Source organism: Pituophis catenifer, unplaced genomic scaffold, assembly GCF_029215685.1.
Source record: "Pituophis catenifer annectens isolate HBS135680 unplaced genomic scaffold, rPitCat1.0.hap2 SCAF_10, whole genome shotgun sequence".
In the NCBI taxonomy this organism is placed as follows: domain Eukaryota; kingdom Metazoa; phylum Chordata; class Lepidosauria; order Squamata; family Colubridae; genus Pituophis; species Pituophis catenifer.
This window is the reverse complement of record NW_027256890.1, coordinates 2,333,136-2,355,857: the sequence shown is the minus strand read 5'-3', so window position 1 is coordinate 2,355,857 and position 22,722 is coordinate 2,333,136. Positions and strand designations below refer to the sequence as shown.

At 46.2% G+C, this 22,722-nt stretch overlaps 1 protein-coding gene across 1 annotated transcript in view; it reads left to right on the top strand.

The window, feature by feature from the left end:
- SCARF2 (scavenger receptor class F member 2) overlaps positions 1-22,722 on the top strand; it is a 76,819-nt gene that overhangs the window by 19,150 nt on the left and 34,947 nt on the right. The window contains exons 2-6 of the mRNA XM_070950782.1: positions 1,701-1,759; positions 10,253-10,354; positions 12,070-12,589; positions 15,507-15,725; positions 22,223-22,351. Coding sequence (XP_070806883.1) covers positions 1,701-1,759; positions 10,253-10,354; positions 12,070-12,589; positions 15,507-15,725; positions 22,223-22,351 — 1,029 coding nt within the window. The remainder of the gene's footprint in view (positions 1-1,700; positions 1,760-10,252; positions 10,355-12,069; positions 12,590-15,506; positions 15,726-22,222; positions 22,352-22,722) is intronic.

The window sequence follows — 22,722 nt, the reverse complement described above, 5'->3', positions numbered from 1 at the left end:
TGGGGTTGCTAGGTAGATCGCAACACAAGGTTGTGGGATCTGTGTGTGGCTTTGTAGCAATTGTCTGCTCACCCGTGATCTGAACATGTCAGTGAGAAAGTTCAATATTCCCAGCATCCTATTGCTCCAAATCTTCTTTAGGGTGTAAATCTACTATTTGGTGACTTTTGCAACTAATGGATGGAATAATGGATGGAAACTGATCAAGGAGAGATTCAACCTGGAAATAAGGAGGAATTTTCTGACAGTGAGAACAATCAACCAGTGGAACAGAAGTTGCCTTCAGAAATTGTGGGAGCTTCATCCCTGGAGGCTTTCAAGAAGAGACTGGACTGTCATCTGTCAGAAATGGTATAGGGTCTCCTGCTTGGATGGAGGGGGGTGGAGTAGATCGGAGTCACAAACCTTTTGGACCTAAATTCATAATTTTAAATCCTGCGGACCACTAATATGATCTGCCTAATGACAGGCTGGGTGGGCATGGCTAGGTGGTCATATGACGTAGGTGGGTGTGGCCAACTCGATGTCACTCACATCGAGGGGTGCCTCGTTGGCCTCTACTCACCCCTCCCCTACCTGCCACTCCTTGCCTCCCCACCCAGGCTCCTTAGAGCCCCAACAGGAAGTAGTTGTTGGAGCCAAGCAGCCACCATGAGACAGAGTGGGCAAAACAGCTCAATTCATATTGGATCTGATCGAGAAGGGGACTTAGTAGAAGCACCTCACTGAGGACTAAGAGCATAGGCTTTCCAAGCAGAGGGAAGACCTGCGGGAGTGCAAAGCCAGGTACCGGCACCTGGAGGCTCATCAGGCTAAAATGGTCAGCTAGTTCCAGGCCATGATGCAATCCCACTGCAACAAGGCTCTCCGTCTCCTTGCCACCAGCGGCACTTCTCTCCAGCCTTCGCCCAAAGCCCCGCACCAGGAGGCCGAAGCAGACCGCAAGTCGGAATTTCTGTCCACCTCTGACCCACACAAAAAGACCCTGAAGGGGGAGACTCTCTGCAGCGACACAAGCGTTCATTGCACGTATCCGTCCCAAGGGCCGTAGTTTGAGAACCCCTGATTTAGTGCAATATAAAAGATGCAAATAATTTTTCTGCAGACCACCAAAATTTTCTCGCCATCTGGCCCCTGGACCAGATGACCGACAAGGTCTCTTCCAGCTCTATTCTGATTGATTTGTTGGTTGGTTGGTTGGTTGGTTGATTGATTGATTCAATCTAGAAATAAGGAGGAATTTCCTGACAGTGAGAACAATCAACCGATGGAACAGAAGTTGCCTTCGGAGGTTGTGGGAGCTTCATCACTGGAGGCTTTCAAGAAGAGACCTGAATGCCATCTGTCATAAATAGTGTAGGGTCTCCTGCTTGGCAAGGGGTTGGACTAGATGACCTACAAGGTCCCTTCCAACTCTGTTAATCTGTATCTGTATCTAAGATGAAAAAAATAATCCCTACATTATTCATAGATATGTTGCCATTCCTGGGGAGGGGGAAGTGTCAGCAAGGAAAGGGCTGGACTGGCCAGGCAGGCTGGTGCTATGGGAAATGGGTGCAGAGGAGGAGGCCTTGAAGGAGGCGAGGAAAAGGCTCGTGGCCTCTCCAAGTGCTCAGGAGGCTTTGCGGGTGTCCTTTTGCTTGGCCTGAGATGCGAAGGTCCTTCGCAATTTTCCTAACTGAGTTCTGTCTCCTTTGCAGGTCCTCTGGATTCGTTTGCTGCCCAGGATGGAGACAGCAAGAGGAGGAATGCCCGATAGGTAAGATCTCACCTGTTCTCCTTTTCAAGGCCGGTCAGAAGCTCTGCATGAGCCTCCATGGAGTTTGGGGGAAGAGAAAGCAGCCCTTCCTCTTCTAGCTCCCCAGTGGCCCTTGGGGGCATATAGGGGGCTGATGGGCAAAGGTCGGAGCTGGGGGGTGGTTTGACTGTGAAGAAGAGACCCTGAGGGTCTCTGCTGCAGGAGCACCAGAGGTGGGCTGCTGGAGGTTCGCAAGGGTTCGGGAGAACCTCTAGCTAAAATTCTGTGCAGTTTGGAGAACCCCCAAATCCCACTCCTGGCTGGCCCCGCCCACCTTGCTCCTCCCAGGAGTCCCCATGTGGCCTGTTTTGGTTGCAGGTAAGTGCAGGGTGCATATGGAGGCTCAGGGAGGGCAAAAAATGGGCCTACCGGAAGTTCGGGAAACGGGCCCATTTCTGGCCTCCAGAGCCTGGGTAGGCCATTTTCGTCCTCCTGGAGACTTGAGAAAAACCTCTGGAGCACGGGGAGGGCAAAAACGCGCTCCCCTGGGCATGGTGCAGGAAGCTGACTAGGCCACGCCCACCATGGCCACGCCCACCCAGCAACTGGCACCAATATTTCTGCTTCACTAACTGCTTCATCAACCTGGGCCAGAATGCGTAACGGGACAACTTGCTGCATCCAACCTGCCCTGGCCAACTCAAAAATTCAATTTACATTTAAAATAAATAAAAAAAATACTTTAATGTTTGTCATTTCCGTTTCAGTTTGTTCCTCCTTTTGCATCCTTTCTCTAATGATTCCCATTCCACCGTTCCTTTGATGTTTGCGTAACTCTCGTTCCGCAGCGAGTTGTCCTGCCGTGAGTTGGCTGTGGCAAGTTGGCCACGGCAAATTGCCATAGACCCCTGGGGCTGAGGTCTGTGTCTCAAAGAGGAAGCACACTGTGGGTTTACGGCGCAGCACAGTTAATCTGATTGCACTGAATTAGCCCAATTTATACAACAAATTGTCAAATACCAGTATATTGAATTACGTGCTAACGATTTTGGTTCAGCTTGTCCAGTGTGCTTTAACTAGTTACTGAAACAAACTAGTTTCCAGATTCCCGTGGTATATCGAAGCATAAACTTAATTTATTGGTTGGCTTTGCATAAATTGGGGCCTTCTTGGTGCTTTTGAGCTTGGTTTGCTGGCCGGCATTTTCTTATTCAGCGAAGTAAGGTCTTCAGGACTAGACATAATAGGCCAAGTCACTAGAGTAACCTCACCAAGGTTAATCCCAAGAAAGACTAGTAAGCATTGCAAACAGAGCTGCTCATACTTTAACTGAGCTGCTTAAGTGAACTGTCACATCTGGCCATTTTTAGGGTTAGAACCATAGTATGGAAAAGTTGAAAGGAACCTCAGAGGTCATCTAGTCGAGAATCCTGCAGAATGCACGTAAATTGATCCCCAACAGTTCATTGTCCAGCTTCTGTTTAAACTCTTCCAGGAGTCACCTCACAATGTAGTTCGTTCCCCTGTTGAACAAAACCTGAAGCTGGGAAATTCTTCCAGATGCCCAACAAAACATTCACTTCCTTGAAATTTCAGGGTGGCCCCCTTTTTTTCTTGTCTTGGAAGGAGTCTGAACAATCCTTCTGCTACCCGAAGAGGAGCCCCTCGTCTCTCTGCAACCTTATGGTATGTGGGGCAGAATGAAGAAGGGCTTCAGATATTCCTCCTGCTCTCCTTCCGGGCCCTTTCCCACCTTGGTTGCTCTCCTCTGAACATTCTCCTGTTTTTCACTGTGGTCAGACTGGTTGCAGAATTGCACCCTGGTCCTGAGCATAAGATGAGATGCACGTCTGTGGTCGTAACTCAATTCGGTCCAGTAGGCGAGGATCCCTAACCATTGTGGGCCAGTGAGAACCCGGAGGGCATCCTGAGGGTGCATAGCCAGTGGTGGGATTTAGCCGGTTTGGGCGAATCGGTAGTTAAATTTCTGCCCCTTTCCGCCCAACCCTTCCAGGAGTCCCCATGCATCCCATTTTGGCTCCCAGGTAAGTGCAGGGAGGCCTCCTCTGCCCAAAACAGGGTGCAGGAGGCTTCAAGGAGACTTCCTAGGCCCACAATGGACTGCGGGGGGCGTCAGCACGTTCCCCCCCTGCTCCCAGGGGGGTGCAGGAGGCCGAGTGCTGATCTTTCTGATCGACAAGCTCAGTGTCTTAGCCACTGAGCCACCTAATCAGGCTACTCATTGCTTACCGCAGTCTTTTTCAAGCTTGGCCACTTTAAGAGGCGTGGACTGCAATTCCCAGAATTCCCCAGCTGGCTGGGGAGTTCTGGGAGTTGCAGTCCACGCCTCTTAAAGTGGCCAAGCTTGAAAAAGACTGATTTATAGGTATCAGATTAGTCCTGCCAAAAAAACAAAACTTAATTTTTGCAGGCTTTTCTTGCTGCAGAATTTGGACGGACAGCTAAGCCCCAGAGCCTGGCTGTGGCCTCCTTGCCAGCCAGGCTCCCTGATCCTAGAACTCCAGGTTGAGAGCCAAGGAAGGGAGCCCGCGGCTGCCTCTCTTCTGTGCGCTATTGTCTGCGTCCAGCCCGGCTGGAACTTGGCCTCCAGAAGTTCCGCTTCCAGTCGTTTTGCAGGCAGAGGAGGGGCCGAAAGCCGAAGCAGGCTGGGCGTTCTCGGGGCTTGGAGTCCCAAGGCACCGATGGGAAAAACTTGGAGAAGTTATTTTTAGACGCCTGGTCAATGCGCTGCTGTTCCAGCTGGCGGAGGGAGGCCTCTTCCTTTCCTGCCCAGCGATATTTTGCAATGCGCTTGATCTCCAGAGCTTTGGGAGGTTGGGGGGAGAGGGAGGTGGAAATGGCCAAGAGCAAAGCTACAGAAGAACGCAGTGTGCAAATTCACTGGATTGTGTGTGCGCGGCGGAGGGAGAATATCCAGCTTGGAAGCAGCTGGAGGTTCCTGCCTCTGTTCTAGGAAGCCAAGCCAAGAGGTGAATGATTGGGAGGCTGGAGGTGGCGCCATTTGTGCACCTCTCTCCATAGGATCCAAGCCACGCTTCCAGGATTTTCCAGCTTTTTTTTTAATTACACCAGTTCAATCATCTAATCCGGGGGTGTCAAACTCAAGGCCGACGGTGCATGAATTTGGCCCCCGGGGCCAGCCTGGAAATAGCAAAGGACCAGCCCGCGGTGCCTCTGGAAGCCAAAACTAGGGTTGCCAGGCCTGCTTCCAAAAAATAGCGGACAAGCGGGGGCGGGGGGGGGTGTTAAGTAGTAAAAAAATGAAAAAAAATTTTACAATTAAATTATATATTTTCTTACAAACATTTTAACACGTATTAAAATAATCACTTCAAAACTTTATTTAAAATTCAAAACATCAAATATATTATAATAATATGTAAAATATTAAATTACATTTTAATTTCATCATAAAGCTTTTGAATAAAAAAAAATGTCCACTATTTTGTGAAAAAAAATAGTGAACATAATGTGAAAAAAGTGGACAGTCCGCTCAAATAGTGGACACCTGGCAACCCTAGCCAAAACAGGACGTAGAGGGCCCTGCGCAGGTCCCATACGGCCCGTTTTCAGCCTGGATGGCCTCCTGCAGCACTTTGCTGGGCTAAAACAGGGCCCACAGGGCCCCGCTGATCCGGCCTTCAAAACAAAGAACTGGTTTGACACCCCTGATCTAATCCATTTTTTAAAAGATGAGCAGGACATTGCATTTCTATCTAACATGGAAGAGCTCGCCTCCTCACTTTGGACGAAGGTGCAGTCCAGGGGTGAAATCTACTTACCTTCCCTACTGGTTCAAAAGCGCATGCTTGTCACAGAGAGTAGAGGGTAAAAAACAGTTTACTTCCTGGTTAAAACCTGGAATTAATGACGTCTGGGTGGGTGGATGGAGCCTCGCCCTCCGAGCCGCCGCTACCAGTTCGCCAAACCACCCACCGCCGCTACCAGTTTGCCCGAACCGGTGCAAATCGGTAGCATTTCACCCCTGGTGCAGTTCTCCCCCAGGCTGTGAATTCCCCACCCTTTTCCCAGAGGGTCTGGTCCACAATGAGACCTTGCCAGCCTCACTGAATTTGACATCAGGGGCCTTAGAGACAGGAAGAAGCGTTGAAGGCTGTAATTTGTCAACCCTCCCAAATCAGACTCTCCGCAAATGTGCTAAAGTGGAGTGTCTACGAACATTCTCCCAGCCCCCCTGGAGACAGCAGGTTGCGTGAGGATTTTCAGGGGGGTTCCTTGTGGGGCCCTGGATTTGGCAAACCAGGCAGGGCCCCATGCCACAGAAGGGGAGACATGCCGAGCATTGAGGGGCTGGATGGAGGCCTTGGCCAGTCCCCATAGAGCCAAAATCAGTCCTGAAGAGCATTGGGGGCCAACGGGGCTGGAGAAGCAACAGAATTGGGGGTGCCATTGGAGAGACAAAGGCCAGCAGGCATGATAATGTGACTACATTTTGAGGGCAGCAGAGGGCAGCCCCTGGCTGACCGCGTGACTGATCAGGAGTGGGAAGCCAGGTTGGGCTGCGACTTGGCTGGGAAGAAGCCAGCGGAGTCTGGCATGAGCGCCGGATTGGAAAGAGGAAATAGCAAAACCATTTTCCTGCTGTCTGTGGCGTGTCTGCAAAAACCTTGAGGTCTTAAATTGAGGCACCATTTTCATATTTGTATATTTATAATCCACTTTGCCTTTCAAAGGAGATCACTTAAATATGAGCCAGCCGTGTGTAGCAGCAGCCAAAAAAGCTAATGCAATCCTTGCTTGTATAAACAGAGACAAAGCATCAAAATCACATGAAGCAGAGGTGGGTTTCAGCAGGTTCTGACCAGTTCTGGAGAACCGGTGGTGGAAATTTTGAGTAGTTCGGAGAACCGGCAAATACCACTTCTGACTGGCTCCGCCCCCATCTATTCTCTGCCTCCCGAGTCCCAGCTGATCGGGAGGAAATGGGGATTTTGCAGTAACCTTCCCCTGCCATGCCTACTAAGCCACACCCACCGAGCCATGCCACACCCACCAAGCCACGCCCACAGAACCGGTAGTAAAAAAATTTGAATCCCACCACTGACGTGAAATATTAATGCTGCTTTATAAAACCTTAGTAAGACCACACGTGGAATGCTGCATCCAGTTTTGGTCACCACATTATAAAAAATATGTTGAGACTCTGGGAAAAAGTGCAAAGAAGAGCAACTAAAATGATGAAAGGCCTGGAGACAAAAACATATGAAGAATGGTTGCAGGAATTGGGTATGGCCAGTTTAGAGAAAAGAAGGACTGATGGCGGTCTTCGAATACCCCGTTTCCCCCAAAATAAGGCATCCCCTGATAATAAGCCCAATCGGGCTTTTGAGCGCATGGCAACAAGGCCAAGCGCTTATTTCAGGGTTCAAAAAAATATAAGACAGAGTCTTATTTTCAGGGAAACACGGTATTTGAGGGCCTGCCCCACAGAAGAAGGGGGGGTCATCTTATTTTCCAAAGCACCCGAAGGTAAGACAAGAAATAACGGATGGAAACTAGTCAAGGAGAGAAGTAACCTAGAATTAAGGAGAAACTTCCTAACAGGGAGGACAATTAGCCAGTGGAACAGAAGTTGCCTTCAGAAGTTGTGGATGCTTCATCAGTGGAGGCTTTTTTAAAGAAAAGATTAGACAGCCACTTGTCTGAAATGGTATAGGGTCTCCTACTTAAGCAGGGGGCTGGACTAGAAGACCTTCAAGGTCCCTTCCATCTCTATTCAGTTTGGTTGATCTCATTGGGGGGGGGCTAATGTCCATTTGTCCAAGGGCTGTGCTGAGTTCCGGCAGGACTGTGCAAACTCCATGGCTAGACGTGGCCCTGGTTGATTCCAGAGTTAGTGCATGCAGTATGTGCTTTTAAGATGCCCTCCGAAGCCTCCGGGTGGGACTATACCATCCCCCCACCCCATTGCCTGTCTTTGGAAAAGCTGGATAATAACCAACTAATCTTCCCCAGAGTCCTCCACGGATGCACTAACCGCTTCCCTAACTCCTCCTTTGCATGCGCCCTCATGCCCTGGACTGACAGAGGCTGCCCGCCATGTGCCAGGGAGCTGCTCTCTCCACTCATCAACGGGGTAAGTATGCTGCCTTCCCTCTGGCAGGCATTGTGCCACCCCCGCTCGGTTGCCTCCCCTCTGGGACGGCCATTCTGTCTCTCCTCCCCACCCACCCACCCCGTTTCTCTCTGCCCCAACTAACTCTGGGTCTAATAATCCTTTCCTCAGTGCCTCTCTCCATTCCTTGTTCCCATCCCTTTGGGGGGCATTGGGCAAATTTCCCTTTGCTGCTCCCCTTGCAGGAGGAGCTGTTTGGGGGAGCCCAGGTTGTCATCTGGCATTTCTCCCTTGGGGGCAACGGGTTGAATTGGCAACCTGGGGAAAGGTGAGGTTTATGGAGGCTCCTGGGAGATGTTGGTCATTTCATTTTCATTTTCATTTTATTAGATTTCTATACCGCCCTACTCCCGAAGGACTCAGGGCGGTGCACAGCCAAACAATAAAAACACATACAATACAAAATTTAAAAATAGAATAAAATCAAATTAAATAATCACCTTCCCTGCTCCGCCATTTGCAATCTGCAAGCAAAAGCTTTACACTAGAATCAGGAAAATTGGGGAAGTGGGATTGATGTTTTGCTGCAGAACTTCAGTTTGCAGTCAATGATGGAAGCTGTGTAAACCAGGGGTCTCCAACCTTGGCAACTTTAAGCCTGGAGGACTTCAACTCCCAGAGTTCCCCAGCCAGCAAAGTTGAAGCCCACCAGGCTTAAGGTTGCCAAGGTTGGAAGGTTGCCAAGGTTGGAGATCCCTGGTCTAAACGGTTTTATGGTCATTTTGCAGAGAATTTGGGGGCGTTTGTGGTAAATTAGACAGCTTTCTACCAGGAGAAAAGCATCACTGGTAGTCCTTGACTTACGACAGAGGTGGGTTTCAGCAGATTCTGACCAGTTCTGGAGAACCGGTAGCGGAAATTTTGCATAGTTCGGAGAACCGGTAGTAAAAATTCTGACTGCCCCCCCCCCCCGGCCCCATCTATTCTCTGCCTCCCGAGTCCCAGCTGATCAGGAGGAAATGGGGATTTTGCAGTAACCTTTCCCTGGAGTGGGGTGGGAATGGAGATTTTACAGTATCCTTCCCCTGCCACGCCCACCAAGCCACGCCCACAGAACCGGTAGTAAAAAATTTTGAAACCCACCACTGACTTACGACCACAATTGGAAAGGACTTCAAGGCCTTTAAGTTAAGGGACGTGCAGCCGATTTTTGCAACCCCTTTTAGCCAAGGTCATTGTTAAGTGACTCGCACAGTCGTTAAACAAATTCCGTTTCCCACACAAACTTAGCTGGTAAATTAATATTTAAAGTTAATTAAGTGGGCTGGAAAAGTCACAGACAACAATTGCTTGACCCCTGGACCCTGCAACCATCGGAAATACATTGCTGAATGTCCAAATTTGTCTGAATGGTGCCAGTGGCCTAAATCTTTTCCCCTTTTAAATGTAAATTTTACATTTTACATTTAAAATTTAAATGTAATTTTTAAATTTTAATTTGTTTTTAAATTATTGGGTATTTTAAATTTGTCCCAGCCAAATTATTTAATTCGTTTTTTATTCTATTTTAAATTTTTGTATTTATGTGTTTTATTCTGTGGCTGTTCACTGCCCTGAGTCTTTCAGGAGTAGGGCGGTATATAAATCCAATAAAAAACAAAAAACAAAAACAAATCAGTGGTGGGTTCCTCCCGGTTCGGTCCAGTTCAGCCAAGCCGGTAGCGGTGACGATATGACGTCACCGAACCGATTCTCTTTGTTCGGGAGCTTGGCAAACTGACTCATATTTATGACCATTGCAGCCTCGCTGGGCAGTCATGTGATCCCGCTTTAGCGACCTTCTGACCAGCAAAGTCAAAGCGGAAATCAGATTCACTTAACAACGGTGTTACTAACTTAACAAGCGCTTAACATTCGCTTAACAACAACAGCAAACGAGGTCGTAAAAATGGGGCAAAGCTCCCTTAAGCAAATTTCTCACCTAGCAACATAAAATTTCGGGCTCCGCTGTGGTCGTAAATCAAGGACCACAGAACAGTGTCCCCGGAAAGGATCAAGTGGGCAGTGAAAGCTGCAACAAGTTCCTGGTATAAATCACAGTGAACTAACCAGGATGGGGACCAGTGGTGGCTTCCAGTTACCTTCGCTACCGGTTCAGAACTGTGGGCGTGCGCAGGGAGCATCGGTGATGACGTCCAGGTGGATGGGCGGAGCCTCCCACCGCCTCCACTACCGATTCGCCCGAACCAGGATGAACCAGTAGAAACCCACCACTGACGGGGACATTCCTTGGTGTCCTCCTGGTTGATTTCTCTCCAAGCCAAAAGGCCCACAGCAAAAGCTCCAAGTGTGGGGAGGGGAGGGAATGGGGGAGAAGCCAACGGAGCCCCCTCACCTTCTCTTTTCTCCCCCTGCAGCCGTCTGCGAGGGCAACTTCACCTGCACCAACAACGAGGTGTGTGTGAGGCCCAACGAATGTCGCTGTCGCCATGGCTATTTTGGGGCCAACTGCGAAACCAGTAAGCAAACTCCAGACTGGGGAGGGCAGGGAGGGGGAACGGGAGGGAGAAAGGGGGCCATCAGGGGCCAGAACCACCAGTCCCATCCAGGCCAGAGTTCCCACCCCCTCAGCATCCAGAAAGTTGAGGATTTGAGAATTCCCACCTGTCCGGCAGAGAAGATAAATGGGGGAGGGGATGATTATCATCATCATTATTTCAATTTAATATCTCATCTTCTTAACCTTGCTTTTGGGTGCTGCTTGTGGGCTTCTCACAGGTCAGGGGCTAGGAAGGTTAGGGCTGTGTTTGACTTGGGGGTCCTGGGTGGGTGTGGCCAGCTCGATGTCACTCGTGTTGAGGACACCTGTGGTGCAGGGGTGTAATCCAGCAGTTTCTGACAGGTTCTGGAGAACCGGTAGCGGAAATTTTGAGCAGTTCGGAGAACTGGCAAATGCCACCTCTGGCTGGGCCCAGAGTGGGGTGGGAATGGGGATTTTGCAATATCCTTCCCCCAGAAGTGGGGTGGGAATGGGGATTTTGCAATATCCTTCCCCTGCCACACCCATCAAGCCATGCCCACCAAGCCATGTCCATAGAACCGGTAGTAAAAAAAATTGGATTTCACCACTGCTGTGGTGGCCAAGTGCTAAGGCAGGACTTCCCTGCCTCTCACTATAATCTTCCTTCCTTCCTTCCTTCCTTCCTTCCTTCCTTCCTTCCTTCCTTCCTTCCTTCCCTCCCTCCCTCCCTCCCTCCCTCTTCATTTTCCTTTCTTCTTCCTTCCCCTCTTTCCTTGCTTTCTTTTTCTTTGTCTTTCTTCTTTCCCTTTCTCCTTTCCTGTCTGTTTTTGGAAGCTCAAATGCAAAAGGGGAAACATTTCTCCTTTTCTTTTGTTTTTAGTTTGTTTTGATAGTCCTCTGCCACCGAAAACGAGGCCCGCGGCAGGGCTGCGCACGGCCCTCCCAAGCTCCGTTTTCGTTGGCAGAGGCACCGTGGGCCAGATTTGGTCCAGATTTGAGTTTGACACCCTGCGGTAGAGAAATTAATTAAGCATGAAAATGTGGGCAATTAGGAGGGCAAAGGTCCTTCTGTGACTGGGGAGCAAAACAATAAAGATTGCCCTCCCAAAATTGGCTAGAGCAGTGTTTCTCAACCTTGGCAACTTTAAGATGGGTAGACTTCAACTCCACATATCTTAGTGGAAATCCACATATCTCAAAGTTGCCAGGGTTGAGTGCGGCATCTTCGCAGGAGTGTCTCCTGCCTGTCTTGCTGGCTGGGCAGAACAATGATGGGATGGGTGTGGTGGCAGAGTGGTGCAAACCCTCCTGTTTGCCGGCCTTTTAAAAAATTACTAGCACGAACAATCCACAGCCACTGCGATATTGCAGGGTAGCCGATTAGAGTAACTCAAACTTAACAGTGGGAGAGTTACGGGAAGAGCCGCGGTGGCGCAGTGGTTAGAGTGCAGTACTGCAGGCTACTTCTGCTGACTGCCAGCTGCCTGAAATTTGGCAGTTCAATTCTCACCAGGCTCAAGGTTGACTCAGCCTTCTGTCCTTCCGAGGTCGGTAAAGTGAGGACCCAGATTGTTGGGGGCAAGAGGCTGACTCTGTAAACCGCTTAGAGAGGGCTGTGAAGGACTGTGAAGCGGTATATAAGTCTAAGGGTTATTGCTATTATGGGAAGCGGGACCCTCCAGGATGCTCACCTGCTTCTGTCATCCCCTGCAGAGTGTCCCCGCCTCTTTTGGGGCCCGGATTGCAAAGAGCTATGCAACTGCTACCCCAACGGGCAGTGTGAGGACGTGACGGGCCAGTGCACATGCAATGCCAACCGCTGGGGCCAGCGGTGCGAGAACGTCTGCCTGTGCAAACATGGCAAATGTGACCAGAAGACGGGCAAGTGTTCCTGCGAGCCGAACTGGTGGGGGCCCCAGTGTGCCAACGCCTGCTACTGCAGCCTCAACTCGCAGTGCGACCAGAAGACGGGCATCTGCCTCTGCCAGCCAGGCTGGTGGGGGCGCACCTGCAACAACCAGTGCGCCTGCAGCACCTCACCCTGCGAGCAGTTCACGGGACGCTGCCAGTGCCGCAGCCGCACCTTTGGTCCCCGTTGCGACCGTTACTGCCAGTGTCACATGGGGAAGTGCAACCAGGTGGACGGGACCTGCACCTGCGAGCCAGGCTACCGGGGGAAGTTCTGCCGCGAGGCCTGTCCGGCCGGCTTCTACGGACAAGGCTGCAGGCGACGGTAAGCAGGGCCGCCTTTGGGGACTCCCCCCACCCCCAGGGATTTGGAGAGGCAGGGCAGATCTGCAACACTCAGCCTGTGCCCGTCCCCATTGTCCCTTTCCTCGAAACAGCTCAGGGCAGCGTTTCTCAGCCATGGCACATTTAAGAGGGGCAGACTTCAACTCCCAGAATTGTCCGGTCATCCATACTTGCCAAGGTTGAGAAACGGCATCCTGGACCGACCAGCAGACCCTCACATGACCTTCCCAGAACATTTGGGCACGAAGCAGTCTCTTTATCAAAGTTCAGCCCAGTTCTTCTTTTTCTTGTGCCATATCCGTCATCAGACGTTGGCGATCATGTTGGCCATCCTATTTTTATCAACAGCCGCACGAAAAAGTGCTGCTGAGTTTTATCCAAACCGGCTCCTTAGATTTTGAAGCCATGATGTTCTTCTTCTGCCTGGACCTCATTTGCCTTCAATCTTTCCCTGGAGGATTAAGTGAAGGATGCCATATTTTTCCCGGTGTCACATCGATGGCACGTCCAAAATATTCCAACTTTTGTTTTTTTATGGTTTTGATGATTTCCCTTGTCTTTCTTAAGCGGCTTATCACCTCCTCCTTTCTGATTTTGTCAACCCAGCTTATACGTAACAGCTACCTATCAAGCCACATAAATCAGCCCTACTGCAAGAAAAATATTAAATGACATTTGCAAGTGATAACTTCTAAAGAGAATATGTAATCTCCATAAGTCCCTGATTTGGCATTTTGAGAGCATTTATAACTTTTTTTTTTTAATCAAGGAAGAACATTGGATTGTTAAAGTGCTCAAAGAAAGCAGAATTGGGGGATTTCTCCAATTATCTGGAAGAGCTACGGGCACAATCTTACTTGAGTGCAGAATAATTCAGAAACTCCACCTACAGGTTTGCCCTCTGCCCACCTCTCCCACCCACCCCAAATTCAGGAGAAATGAAGTATTTCAAAATGGACAATTTGCAATGAGTGGGATTTCAGCCTCCATCATCCCCAGCTACCAGGTCCTCAAACCACATTGGTTCAGGATTTTGAGGGTCAAAATTACCGTATTTTTCAAATTATAAGACGCACCTAAATTTAGAAGAGGAAAAAAAAAAAAGTTTTTTGCCTCCATGCCAGAGGTGGGTTTCAGCAGGTTCTGACCAGTTCTGGAGAAACGGTAGCGGAAATTTTGAGTAGTTCGGAGAAGCGGTAGTAAAAATTCTGACTGGCCCCGCCCCCCATCTATTCTCTGCCTCCTAAATCCCAGCTGATCGGGAGGAAATGGGGATTTTGCAGTATCCTTCCCCTGGAGTGGGGTGGGAATGGAGGGTTTACAGTATCCTTCCCCTGCCACGCCCATCAAGCCACACCCATCAAGTCATGCCACACCCACCAAGCCACACCCACAGAACCGGTAGTAAAAAAAATTGAAACCCACCACTGCTCCGTGCGCCCCATTTTCGGGTCTTTTCCAGCCTTTTTCGAGGTTTTTGTCAGCCCACTTTTGGGACTTTTTTCAGCCCATTTTCAAAACTTTTTTAGCCCATTTTTTTGGGGGAGAAAAGAGCATAAAAAAGCCTCAAAAACAGGCCGGAAAAAGCCTCAAAAACAAGTCGAAAAAAGCCTTGAAAATTGGCCCAAAAAAGCCTCAAAAACGGGCTGAAAAAAAGCCCGAAAATGGGCTGAAAAAAGGCCTGGAAAAGGCCCACAAAAAGGCCCAAAACAGGGCTTGAGGAGGCCAAAATATGGCCCGCGGGTGGGTGGGGCTTCAGCAATATTCAGTCTATAAGACGCCCAGACATTTTCACCCCCTTTTGGGAGACAAATAGGTGCTTATAGTCCGAAAAACATGGTACTGAGAGAGGGAGAAATGGCCCAGCGACCCTAGGTGAATGCACCTCCGTCACAACCCAGCCAGTTTCCAATAAACTTGGTCTGTAGAGGTTGTCCTCGTCTTATGACCACAATGGCCACCAGAATTTAACACCAACTGCTAAGCAAAGCAGTTGTTGAGTGAGATGAATTCCGTTTTGCAACCTTTTTTTGCCGGGGTTGTTAAGCGAATCACTGCAGTGAAGAGAATGTTGCGGTTCTTAAGTGAATCTAATTTCCTCCATTGACTTTGCTTGTCGAAAGTCGCCAGTGATGACCAGATGAGCCAGGGATGCTCCAGCCGTCATACACACATACTGGTTGCCAAACACCCAAATTTTGATCATGGGGATGCTGCAGTGGTTATAAGTGTGAGGACAGCTCGTAAGTCACTATTTTCAATGCCATTGCAGCTTCGAACAGTCACTAAATAAATGGTTGCAAGTCAAGAACTATCTGTACTAGCCTAAAGGTTCTCTTTGGATTGAGAAGAATCCCTTCCTTCAAAAAAATTGGGAAGAGGCACCCAGAAGCCTCCCTGCCAAGTGCCTACCCTCTGGTGGGTGCAAGTCTGTCTGGCAGGGAGATGGATAATTGTCTGCTACATCTATTCATCTCTGCCCCCCGCCTTTTATCCCCAGAGCTAGAGTGGGGCTTCGCTAGCAGCGGTGGCTCTTCCGTCCCAAGAACCAGCCCATAGATTCCCACTGCTCTCCTCTCCTCTGCTTCTGTTCATATTTGCATCAGGCACTGGACCCAGCTGTTCCTCCTCTTCCTCATCAACCACCTCCAGACCTGGGGTCTGTTGACTCTCCATCTGAGGGCTGACAGATGGCCCGGGCTCCACCTCTGTCTCTCTCTCTGCCAGCTCCCTTCCCTCTTCTCCCTCGGAGCTCTCAGGCTGCCTCGATGCTGGCCCTGACTCCCATACCGCCACCTCATCTGATTCGGCTGCTGGAGGGGCTGGCTGCCGACAGGCCGCAACAAGTTGCTGCCTGGCCCCATGCCCTTCACACGCTCTCTGCTCCATCTCCGCAGGTGCGGTCAGTGCAAGGAGCTGCAGCCGTGTACAATTGTGGATGGCCGTTGCCTGGCCTGCGAAGCCGGTTGGAATGGAACCAAGTGTGACCAGATCTGCTCCCCGGGCTTTTACGGAGAGGGCTGTGAGCAGATCTGCCCACCCTGTAAGGATGGCCACACCTGCAATCATATCAATGGGAAATGTTCCCACTGCAATCCAGGCTGGATCGGAGATAGGTGAGTAGCTGATGGCCTCTGAGTACCGAAAAGTGTCCTTGATAGTATACTGTCTTTGGTCTGTTGGTGCATCTTCCCTTTGGATCCCTTGGGGTTGCACAAACGTGACACACTCTGTGAGATGTAAATGCCTTATTCTCTAATGTGTAAATAATGTATATATGGGACATCGGGGGTTAACTTATTCTTTGGTTCCTAATGTATTCATAATTCACCACTCCCATTCTTGGCTCCACCCCTTGTATATATAAGGAGCCACCTTCACCATTTTCCTTGCTTCTATCTGTGAATATTTAGTGAATATAGAATGCCTGTTATAATTAAAGAGAAATATATTTAAACCTCTAACTCTTATTATCATTATTGAGTCTGATCCTGAAAATATTTCAACAAACTGGTAGCAGAGGATGGTTAATTGACTCAATAAAATAAACATGTATAAAAAAGAAATAGAAAGCAACGATCTCAGATCAGAGATACTGAGAATAATAAAAATACAAAAGGATGACTACGATCTCATCGCGAACCTTCAAAACTTCTTGAAAGAAAACGAAGCAGCGAGAGAAAATAGCATCGAGACAGCCGAATTCAAAGAAACAAAAACGGTGAGCAACCCATCTATAAAAGAGAAAATAACGAGAAGAAAGAACAGAGATCCCGCTCAAAATTTCGAATGGCAGCCATCTTGTCTTCAACCGGCCACTGAGACAAGCAAAGCAGAGCCAATCACGATACACCATTCAAAATCTCTGGCGCGAAAAGAATCAAACAGTACAAAAAATAGTAAAGAAAATCTTTATTCTTCAGAAAGATCAAACACGGACACAGAAGAAACATCTATTAAACTGAAAGTAGAAGCGATCAAGAAACAACTATTTAAAACTTCTGATCCAAATTTAAAAATGACGAAAAAATCAACGGAAGTCAATGACCTAAAAGTAAAAAGACAAGCAAGCAAAAGGACAAACCAGAACATATCCAGTTCAATTCGTGCAGAAAGGATGACGACACCCGAGCCCAGAGGACCCTGCAGGTTTTTTCCCACACCGCAGACGGTTCCAGAGGTGGAGAGCTTCAAGCGGAGCGGCTTTGGCGAAAAGAGGCAAGCATCAGCCATCGGCAAGAAGATCAAGGTAGAGATGGAGACCGAATCGTCGGAGGAGGAACCTTACGAAGAAACTGCAGCGACAGAGGCTCCCTATGGCGGCTTCAACAGAAATACAAACTATGCACATGCGCAGATGCATTCAGAGAACTACAGAAGACATTATGATGAAGAAAAACCACTCAGACTAATGCACAGAATACCCACTCCATCCTGTGACTTTCAACACTTACGAGACCATGGACTACCCTCCGTTGTAAGTAGTGGGGATAATAATACTGGGGACTTACCTAGCGATTTTCCAAAACTTAGAATTGATGGCATTAATTTGCAAGAGTGGTATCAGCAACTCCAGGTTGCCTTTATGAAAGAAAACCTGCTGTTTTTTATCACCAGTCCCCCAAGAAGACCTTGGACTTTAAAAATAGATTGTTTACACCATAGAGCATTTTACCTAACAATATCTAGTGTGTCTCCTGCAATGTATCATAGCATCAAACCAAACCTAACTGTTTCAGAAATAATTCAATGCATGTTTAATCTGTTTCACAGCGATAGTGTAGCTACCACTACAAGAATGTCTAAGGATTTCTTTTCTTCCAGAGTAAAACCAGGGGTTTCCATAAGTGAGCATTTGATATCTCTAAACAAAATAAGAGCTGAACTGCATTTGAGGGGGGAAGTAATTTCAGATCAAACAATGAAAAGTGTTATTATCAATTCACTTGATTCATCATGGGATAGTTTTATGTCACACTTAGACACCATCAATCTAGGATATTTATCCATAGAAAATCTATCTAACAAATTGATAGCAGAAGACAATTCAAGAAAAAATCGTTACAGCAATCACACAGAACACAAATCTTTTAGGAAGGTAGCTTTCCAGGAAAAATACAATGAAGCTTTTAAATGCCATAATTGTGGGTCCAGGGAACACAATAGAAGAGACTGTCCCAAAATCTCAAAGGAGAGACATAGGTCAGAGTATAGGAGCAAATACAATTATAGACAGTCTTCCACAGATAGACATAAATATAGAAGCCCACCAAATTACAGAGATAGTAGAGGGGGTAGAGAAAATTCAAAAGAGAGAAAATCTGGTTCACTGAATGGACTAAATAAACAAGACAGCACTAAAACACAACAAAATGAGAACAATAATTGGCTTATTGATTCTGGGGCAACCAACCACACCACTAATAACAAAAATATATTGTCTTCATTTACAGAAGATAAATTTGTAATAAAGGTAGCTAATCAAGAAAAGGTTCAAGTATTAGGCAGAGGAAATGTGACCTTGCCTGGCCTAGGAAAAATAGAGGGGGTATTGTTAATTCCAGAAATACCTCATAACATACTAAGTGCCATAAAACTAAGCAGAGATTCTGACATCAATATAGTTTTCTCAAAGGGGAAAACAACTTTAGAGAAGGACAAAACAAATGTAGGCACTGTGATGATTAAAGGAGGCCTACCCTATCTAATAACAAAAGAAAGATGGTTACATAACATTGATTCAAATATGGAAGATTGTATTGAGGCAGATGATGAAAATGTTAGTAACAGTGACAATGATGAATGTAAAATATCTCATGATCACGCAAATACACACAATGAGAAGAAACCAAGAATAGGTAAACCAATTCATGATGAGTGTGCTCACATCTTGCATAGGAAGTTAGGACATGCAAGTTTTCCTGTAGTACAAAAAATGACTGAACACGCAGAAGGTGTCAAAATAAAAAATTGTGAAAATTATTTGGAATGCTCAGTATGTAAATCCACTAAACTAAAAACTAGTCCCAGACCAAAAAAATCCAACAGATCAACTAACAAAATTTTTGACTTAGTACATATGGACCTAGTTGGTCCATTAACTCCATCAATCACTTATAGAAAACGTTACTTCCTAACAATAGTAGACGATTACAGTCGCTATGGTTTTGTTTACACATTAAAACACAAGGATGAAACCTTTCAGAAATTTAAGGAATTCTACAAACGCATAGAAACACAACATAATATCAGAATAAAACAAATTATGACAGATAGGGGATGTGAATTCATGTCTAAAGAATTCTCCCAATGGTTAAAGGATAGAGGAATGCTACATTTCACGTCTAGTCCATTTTCTGCGTTCCAAAACGGGATTGCAGAGAGAAAGAATTCCACACTACAAACCATGATTAGGTGCACATTAGAGGATGCTGGTTTAGGCAAACAATTTTGGTCAGAGGCCTTACATTATTCAAATTACACTCAAAATAGAACCTGGTCCAGTATTGTGAATAAAACACCATATGAGGTGATGTATAATAGGAAACCCAAATTAGCACACATGCACATATTTGGAGTCACTGCAGACGTACACATACCTAAGCAGTTGAGAAGAAAGGGAGAAAACGTATCCAGAAGATTAAGATTTATGGGATATGAAACTGGCACCAAAGGGTACAGATTCATTGATAATAATAACAAATTTATAGTCTCCAGAACAGCTGTGTTCCATGAACAGGCCAATTGGTCTAAATTACATCTTAATGAAATATTTCCAAATAAATGCAAAGATACAAAACCTTGTGAGGAAGGGACAATAGAAAATCAAAATATCAACAAAAATAAAAACAAAACCAAAACTTGGACAAATAGTCAACACAAAATAAAGACAGACACATTAACAAAAAAGGAAGCAAGATATTTGCATGATAACCATAGCAAACCCGAAAGAGCTATTAGAAACAATAGAAATCAAGTACCAAATAAATACAGAGATTACATAATGCATATGGATGGTGAACAAATGACACCTAATACATATGAGGAAGTATTAAAACTCCCTCGTGAAGAAAAGGAAAAATGGGAACTAGCTATGAAAAAAGAGATGGAAAGTTTGCAAGGATTAAATGTGTTTACACCTGCGATTGCACCTAAAGATAAAACGATTATAGGTACCAGGTGGATTTATAAAATTAAGAATCTAGAAGGAGGCAATACTCTATACAAAGCTAGATTGGTTGCACAAGGTTATGCACAAAAATATCCGGAGGACTACACTGACACATACTCCCCCACAGTGAGAACAGAGAGTGTTAAAACAGCTCTAGTAGTGGCATCTGCACTCAATCTTGATGTATTTCAATATGACATACAGACTGCGTATTTACACGCAAAACTAGATAAGGAAATATATGTAAGAGCACCACACAGTCAATACACTAATAAGAATGAAATTTGGCTATTGAACAAGAGTCTATACGGATTAAAGCAATCTGGCAAAAGATGGTACGATTGCTTGGTAAAAGTACTTAAGACCATGGATTTCAACGCTACCACTGCTGATAACTGTTTCTTTGTAAAAAAGAGTGATGATCATATTGAATTTGTATTAATTTATGTAGATGATATTTTATATATAGGAAAACACAAGGAGAGAAGAGAAACCTTTGTAAATAAGCTAAACGAACATTTCTCGTTGAAATCTCTAGGTAAAGTAAACAAATACCTTGGTGTACAAATTAACAAAACTAGAAGGGGATTCAAACTTACTCAGAAAGATAAAATCATTGAACTTCTGAACAAATGCAATTTAAACAATGCCAAACCCTGTGACACTCCTATGCAAACTGATTTCCTTAGAAACACTGATGAATCTTCCCCTGAATTCAAGGATAATACATTTTATAGATCAGTCATAGGTTCACTTCTTTATATATCTAATTGGACCAGGCCAGATATTGCATTACCACTCAACTTATTGTCAAGATATGTTAGCAAACCAACAATGTATCATTGGGAAGCAGTCAAAAGAATTCTAAGATATCTGAAAAGTACATTAGACTTTTGCTTAGTATTAGAACCTAGTAATGGTAAAGAACCAAAACTTACATGTTACGCAGATGCGGATTGGGCTGGAGATATATCATGCAGAAAGAGCACTTCTGGTTATATTTTTCTATTAAATGACTGTCCAGTTTACTGGTACACTGGTAAACAAGAACTGGTAGCCACTTCGACCACAGAAGCGGAATATGTTTGTTTGTCCAAAGCTGCAAATAACCTTGTATGGTTTAATGATTTGATTTCAGATGTTTGGAAAAAACCTGCTTTGCCTTTTGTTATGCATGAAGATAATAAAGCAGCCATTGAAATATCCAGATCCGATGCCATTGGACAAAGGTCCAGGCATATAGATATAAAATTTAAGCATGTGAGACAATTGTCTCAAGATGGATTTATCAAAGCAGTGCATTGTGATACCTCTGAACAATTAGCTGACATATTGACGAAGCCTTTACCTTCTAAACAGCACAAATATTTAACATCAAAATTATATGTCTTATATTGTCCTGAATCTGAATGTAATTGGTGTTGTATAGCGAACCGGCATTTAGAGGGGGATTTGTGAGATGTAAATGCCTTATTCTCTAATGTGTAAATAATGTATATATGGGACATCGGGGGTTAACTTATTCTTTGGTTCCTAATGTATTCATAATTCACCACTCCCATTCTTGGCTCCACCCCTTGTATATATAAGGAGCCACCTTCACCATTTTCCTTGCTTCTATCTGTGAATATTTAGTGAATATAGAATGCCTGTTATAATTAAAGAGAAATATATTTAAACCTCTAACTCTTATTATCATTATTGAGTCTGATCCTGAAAATATTGCAACACACTCAACATATGTGTGTTTTGGGTTCTAGATTACCAATCTCAAGGGATCGCTCAGCCTTTATTTAATCCATTGCTACTTCTTCAGAACCTGTACTCTTAGGCCAAATTGCCAAATCCATTATTCAAGGGCCTCTGTCTAATTAGAATTAGAATTAGAATTAGAATTAGAATTAGAATTAGAATTAGAATTAGAATTAGAATTAGAATTGAGCTGGAAGGGACCTTGGAGGTCTTCTAGTCCAGCCCCTCGCTCAAGCATGAATGACAAGAAGCGAGCTTCCTATGATGATCTCAGCTGCCTTCACCACTCTCTGAAGGGACTTTCTATCTCAGGCACTGCTGCCACCAAACCAAACAGGGATGCAGTTTGTTAAAATGCTCTCAATCGTGCCTCTGTAAAAAGTGGCCAGAATAGAAGGCGAAAGATATGCTCTCCGCATCTGACATAGGAAATGCAGACACCAGTTTGCACGCTTCACTAAGGATGACGTGCGGAGAGGCCAGTTCAGATTGTTAGTTATCTTCACTCCCAGATATTTAATACTGTCAAAGCTGCATCTTTGATACTGAGTAGGACTATGCCGTCTCTTTCTAAAATCTACAATGCCCTGTGCTCCTGCAGCCAGCACCCCAAAGTCAACCACCGAACCTCCAGGTAGACGAAGCCCTGTCTCCACTACCCTGTGTTTGTTTTGCTGTCCTTTTCTCCAGGTGCGAGACCAAATGCCGCAACGGGACGTACGGCGAGAACTGCGCCTTCGTCTGCAGCAGCTGTTTTAACGGGGAGTGCCACTTTGAGACCGGGAGGTGCCTCTGCCAGGCCGGGTTCCACGGGACGTTGTAAGTGACCAGCACACGGGAAGACTCAATCCCCCCACCCCACCCACCCACCCCCGTATGTCTCTGGGCAAGTCTGGGCTTAGCTAAGGAAGCTGCGGTCTTTCTTGCTGAAGCAAAGCAAAATGGAATGTACGCTTTTCCTAAAACTGAAAAATTTATGTTTCTGACTTGTAGAAGGCTCTTCTTCTATTTACGACAAGGTGATTTGTGTTCTTTAAGCAAATCAACAAGCACTGGAGTGCCCTGTTTCCTGTTTGGTCCTCCTTGCTTATGGGACACTTAGATCTGTGTTTACAGATTGAGTATTTCTCAACCTCGGCTTGAAGCTTCAACTCCCAGAATTCCCCAGGCAGCCATGATGGGAAATAAAT